This window comes from Ziziphus jujuba, chromosome 10 (assembly GCF_031755915.1).
Source record: "Ziziphus jujuba cultivar Dongzao chromosome 10, ASM3175591v1".
Classification (NCBI taxonomy): Eukaryota; Viridiplantae; Streptophyta; class Magnoliopsida; order Rosales; family Rhamnaceae; genus Ziziphus; species Ziziphus jujuba.
The window spans coordinates 26,445,570-26,451,730 of record NC_083388.1 but is presented as its reverse complement, the minus strand read 5'-3'; the positions used below and the strand labels follow the sequence as shown (position 1 = coordinate 26,451,730).

The 6,161-nt window shown below is 37.0% G+C and overlaps 1 protein-coding gene across 1 annotated transcript; it reads right to left on the bottom strand.

Moving 5' to 3' along the window:
• Positions 1-2,412: 2,412 nt before the first annotated feature.
• LOC125420770 (uncharacterized) lies at positions 2,413-4,026 on the bottom strand. Its single transcript, XM_048467823.2, has 2 exons — positions 3,715-4,026; positions 2,413-3,294 (listed from the first exon to the last, which is right to left on the bottom strand). The coding sequence occupies exon 2, from the start codon at positions 3,289-3,291 to the stop codon at positions 2,599-2,601; it is 693 nt and encodes a 230-aa protein (XP_048323780.2). The 5' UTR covers positions 3,292-3,294; positions 3,715-4,026; the 3' UTR covers positions 2,413-2,598.
• Positions 4,027-6,161: the final 2,135 nt, after the last annotated feature.

Below are 6,161 nucleotides of genomic sequence, written 5' to 3'. Positions count from 1 at the left end.
CAACCGCGCGCTAATCACACCCACCTGCGCGCTAATCACATCACCTGCGCGCTAATCACAACCGTGTGCACACTAACCATATCACATATAAACAGAACACCAGTACGTGCACGGTGCATCTAAAAATCATAAAACTCACAATTTTAAATTATATAACAAATTTCACATTTTGCATAAATATAGCGGGCATAGTCCATCCGCTTGAACCCGGAATTCCTCCGTAATTTCTTTATAATCAACACCATAAATTCCATGATTTTCAAATCCACCAACTCCCAAATCCATCAATTCAAATATTCACATTTTCCCAATAGCATAAATAATTCTCGAAATATAATAATCAAATCTCATAATATTCCATGGGCATATTTTATAAAAATTGAAGTCACCAACATAACCAAATATTTTCCTTGAAATATTTGAAAATCAAATCATGCCCAATTTAATATTAAAACCACAAAAATTTCAAAATCCTCAAGCCCATAAAATAATTTCACATGGCATAAATTTGTAAAATGCACATTTTCTTAAATCCAATAAATTCACCAATAAATCCACAATAAATCAAATAAATATTTGGCACATAGAAATTAAATTCCAAATATTTAAATCACACATAATATATTCACCAATTAAATTCCCAAAATTAATTTGAAGGTGGGTCACTCACCTGGAGCACACAATTAAACCATGATCCACCATGAGATCAATTTCACGACTCACCGGTGCTCCTAGAACAAAATTCACAGACAGTCAAATAAATTAATATTTTATTCGAGTAAATAATACCCAGTACCCGAGGGGTCAAACACAAACGTTAACCAAAATAGGCGAATAATATACCGAATCGAAGCTTGAGCGACGAGGATTACCAATCCGGTCTCCATCGACCCCAATTCCGCCGGAGGTGGCCGGAATTTGGCCGGAAAGTTTCGGCCGGTCTTCAATTCCTTGTATCTTGCAAACCGCTTCGAATTTTTGAGATTGGAGGCCATTTTGGAACTCAGAGGACCCAAAATAGGGGGAGAGGGGTGGCAATTCGGACTGGGCTGGCCGGAATACGGCGAAATCGCCGGAAAAATTTCCACCCGCCGCCGCGACTTCGTCGGCCCGATCAGGGCGCATCCGGTGGCAGCTGGCCGGGAAATTTGGTGGCTGAGGTCGCCTCCTCCCTCCGCTCGTCACTGGCCGGCGCGTGAGGACTATGGGTGGTCGGAGTTTGAAAAATACGGTGAGAGAGAGGGACGGCCGGTGGGAGAAAAAAAAGTCTGCGTGTGTGTTTTGTGGCTTGGGGAAGAAGAAGGAAAAAAAAGGAAAAAAGAAAAAGAAAAAGAAAAAAAAAAGAAAAGGTGTTTTCCCACGTGGGGAAAAGAAAAGAAAAAGAAAAAGAAAAAGAAAAAAAATAAAAATGATTAAATAATATTATTATTTAAAATAATAATAAAACAATTTGATTTTTACACATGGTTGACATGTGGCATTTCACCATGGTGACACATGATCACCTTCATTAAGTCACACGTGGCACATCGTTACGCGTTTAAAAATAATATTAAAATAATACGGTATTTAAAAAACTCTACAGGTCCATAACTTTCAAACCACATGTCCAAATCGGACGTGCCGCTAGTCTACGGACTCGTATCGACGAGCACTTCACAACCATGCATGAATAAAAAGTCAACTCCGACACTCTTTGGACAGTTTGGACCTCAACTTGTTTTGCTCATAACTTTCAAACCGTAGCTCCGTTTTCAACGTGCTACCAGTCTACGAACTTGTGCCAACGTGTACTTCGTAATGGTACCTCAGTCAACCTAGAATTCCAACCGGGTCAAAAAGTTAACTTTTGACCCCTTCGGTCAACGGTCAACCGTCAACCTCGGTCAATGTGCGAAAATTACGACATGGTTCGGGACGGGGTGTTACACACACATTTGAAAGGTATGCATGTTTGCGCTTTCTGTCATTTGCATTGCAAGGAACGTTGTAGCGTGTGACCCCATTTCTTGTATTTAAAAAGAAACAAAAGGTTTAATCTATTTTCTATTTAAAAAAATTGGTTTAATCTATCTCTTCTGAATATGTAGGGAAAAATAATAATAATAATCCTTGACCAATACGTACAATTAATTTTACAATGTCCAATGTACATCTGTAATAACACAATTCGTCATTGGTACTAGATGATGACACATTTGTCATTTACGATTTTCTTTTTCAATTTTAAAATTTTAAAATTATATTTATTAATTATTGATTTCGATAGATTTTATTTTATTCTTAATAGAATGATAATATATAATTAAATTCATATTTTAAATTTTAAAATTTTAAATAATAATTTAAGATAAGATCATTTTGATGCAATTGTATGTACATAACACCAACCACAATAAAAGTATAAAGAAAACTTAAAGCTTTATTGATATATAGTCTGAATCAATGCTTTGAGTCCGAGATAGTAGATACACCAATGAAAACTAAGTTAATATTGACTCCTATCCTATATCCATGATGATCAGACCAAAAAGAAACATATATAAATAGCTAAATTAAAAACAATCAGACCAACAAACAAAAAGAGAAACAGCTAAATTAAAATAAGTTGATAGGAGGACATGCGATAATTTGAACTACTCTTTCTTGGCAGTGAAAGAGCTGCATTAATGTCCCTTGAATATCCAAATCTTTAATTTTTCGGTTGGAAGGATCAACCAAAATCAGATGATGACGACATCCACCTCCGTTTACTTGGAGAAGAACCTTATTGTTGTTCCAAAACCCACTTCTACTCTTAGTACAGGGTTCAAAGGGTCCAACATCAAATAGATTAGTCCATGACTCCTTGACACCATATTCACCCAATACCCAAATGTTATGGGTCTCTGTATCATTATTTCTATCTTTAACACAATGATCAAGAGCAAGGGATTTATTATGAAACATAAGTCTATTCCTACAGTCATGACTTTCAATTATACAAGGAAGAGGCAAAGGTGTTGTTACGAATACCTCATTGCTTATGTCGAATACTGGTTGGGTATCAATGATTTCAAGGGTTTCATCAGAAAGTAAAGAGATGGCATGATGGCGATTAATAGGATCCTCCTCGTATTTGACAAGAATATAAGAATTCCTTATCTTCCGGCGTACATCAATAAATGGGCGACTCGTAATAATGGAGTATAATGCCTTGCAAACGCTTTTGCATCGGACAAGATCTTCTGCCGGTAGATGTAACAGGATTGGAATCACCAACTCTTTCAGAAGATCCTCCATCTTCGACATTAACTGGAGTTGAAAATAATAATAATAATAATAATAATATGAAATCGGAAAGTAATAATAATATAGATAGTTTTAGACTCAAGGTAACTAAACGATATCTATAAATCTGATTCTCATGTGAGTTTAACCGTGCGCCACACTTAGAAGCAAATATATATATATATATACACACACCATATGGAAATCTAAATCGGCTTGTCTTGCCAAACTAATAAACATGACAGCTATAGCTTATATATGTAAGATATAAAGTCAAAGATCAAACATCCATCACAGCAAGAACAATGAAATCAGCAAACATATCAATCAGATGAGAGAAAACCAATCAAAGAACACAAGTTTTAACGTGGTTCAGTTATCAGATTCTACATGCACGGGCCAGCAAAAGAGTGTTTAGAGAAGATTATAAGTATTAAACACAACCTCTGTTCTTCAAGCCCTGTTTCGGTCCTTTTCGACCCCCTTCGGAAACAACGCTCTCTGATCCCTTTTTCTTTTCAAAACCCAAAAGCCTCTTTCCCTCTGTTGACACACATATGGGTTCCCTCTATTCACACGCATTTGGATGCGGGTTCAAATTACATCTTCCACTTGCCTCACTTGAAAAACACGTGCTACTGCTGCAGAGCATATCCAAGGTCAATTAAGAATGTTTACTCATCTTTAATAACCAATTAATTTAATGCCACATAGACTCACAGGTTAGAAAAGAGGACGATGCTGTAGGAGAGCCTTTAATTAGTTAATTAATTGAGTGAGAGAATCAGAATGTAACAGTTTTTTTTTCTTTTATTAAAAAAAAAAACTAATTAATTGCATACCAGAAGATCTTCTGTCGGCAAATCTAACAAGATTTTAGTCACTAACTCTTCGGGAAGATGGTCCATGATCTTTGGCATTATCAGGCCCACAGCTAATATCTAAAACCTACTTTTTAAGGGTAGATTAAAACAAATCTGACGGCTTGTAGTTGTGTTTATACACACTACAAAGTGATCAGCTCAGCCACAGGTCAAGTAGGTTCAGGTATAGGTCTCTTCTAATTTGGTCTAACCTTCTTATTTATTTTCTTATTTCTTTCTTTAATTTTTATTTTCTTCTTATGCTATTTTTAACAAAATATCAATTGGCACTAATTTAATTTGTTGCTCAATATAAAAGGACTACCATTTGCAAGTGCTAGTGGATCTCCTCACTCTACAGGTTGGATACGTAGTTGCATATCTTCTCTGGGATAGAATCCCTTCAGAATTATGTTTGCCATCAAATTTTACCACAGAGAATACTGTTATACTTAAAAATGTGTAACAGCCAAACTAAAGCAACTTCGTGATGGCGTTCAGGTATGCTGCAGTTTTGTAGAACATGAGTCATGACGAACATTGTAAATTATCATATGCTAGGAAACATATCAAAACCTTTTATTTCTATCTTAAATAAGATATTGCAGGATCTTTGGAAGTTGAGCTAGGCAGATAGATCTTAGTTAGAACAGAAAGCACTTTTAACCTTGAGACTTTAAATCTTGATGCTGTACAAGTTCACTTCAACTTCCAGAGCTATTAAGAAATATCAAACTAACGTATCTGGAGGGGTGTGCCATAAAGACAATGCCCTTATCAATTGGGTCAATGGAAAAACTTGAGTCCTTTGAATCTTGGCAACTGTAAAGACCTTGTGAATCTTCCAAGCAGCACTTGTAATCTCAAGCAATTAATTTTTCTAGCAGCACATCTATGGTCATGTTTCCAAGTCTTCCAACATGTATAAGTAGCTTAGATGTAAGCGGGACGAGAATAAAAGCAGTGCTTTCATCCATTGAACTATACTCTGTTTTTTCAAGTTGTCGTTTGAAAGGTTGCAAGGCTTGAGAGTCTCCCTACAAGCATTTGCAATTTGAGAGCTCTCGCAGTCTCGAATGACCCTGCTAATCCCTCCACCACCACCGGGTCTCGACCACACATCCTCCTTGAACTTCCCCCCACAGTCGGCGGCCTCCTGGGCGTCATGTATCATTATCTTGAAGGGTGCCCGTATGGAAGACGACGAAGACCATTCCAGGAGGAATGCGTTGGGTCGCTGAGCCTCCGGCGTCCCCTTCTCGATCGAAACGGTGGCGTAAGCCATTGAACGACGCCGAGATAAACGGAGCGATTTGGTTACACTTAGAGGGAAAGGGAGAGGGAGACTCTCCCTCACTAGAACAACACCTTAAAACAGCAGATAATGTATATGGGTTCCGCATAAGCATCATCAATTTGCATCTCCCCAGTGAGTTCCATAACAATTCTGAGATACTACCCATTTAGAGACAAACCCAAAAAATAAGGGACATCCCCTGTGGGGTAGTTCATCAAACACCTTGTTGGCAGTGTTCAGGTAATTCTCAGACTTCACATACCAGTTCAGAAATCAGAAGATAATTATTCCCCACGTTCAAAAACATTGATAAAGTTACCATTTTTTTACAACTTGGGGCATTGAAGGATAAACCACTTACTATTGAGAGTGAGTAGTAACGGCACAGCAGAAGTGAAATCCATGGAAATGAAATCAAAACAAAAATGGGTAATCATTCAAAAAGGGCAATAGGGATGGAGAAGCTTCTGGTGCTCAGACAATTCCATTTCATTTTACTTCCCCTATTGGACTGGTATATCACACTGTCAATGTTCACCGATCCTTGCTTCCGATAGACCAAAAAAAATTAAAATAAATAAATAAATAAGGGTCAAACATTTTGAATCTTATAAAATAAGGGATGACCTGGATTTTACTTGCCACGAAGCGCGCTTCGTGGTCTGGCAAGCATTACGATATTAAAAAATAATAATAATACTAATAAATTTTATGAATGTTACAAATTTTTT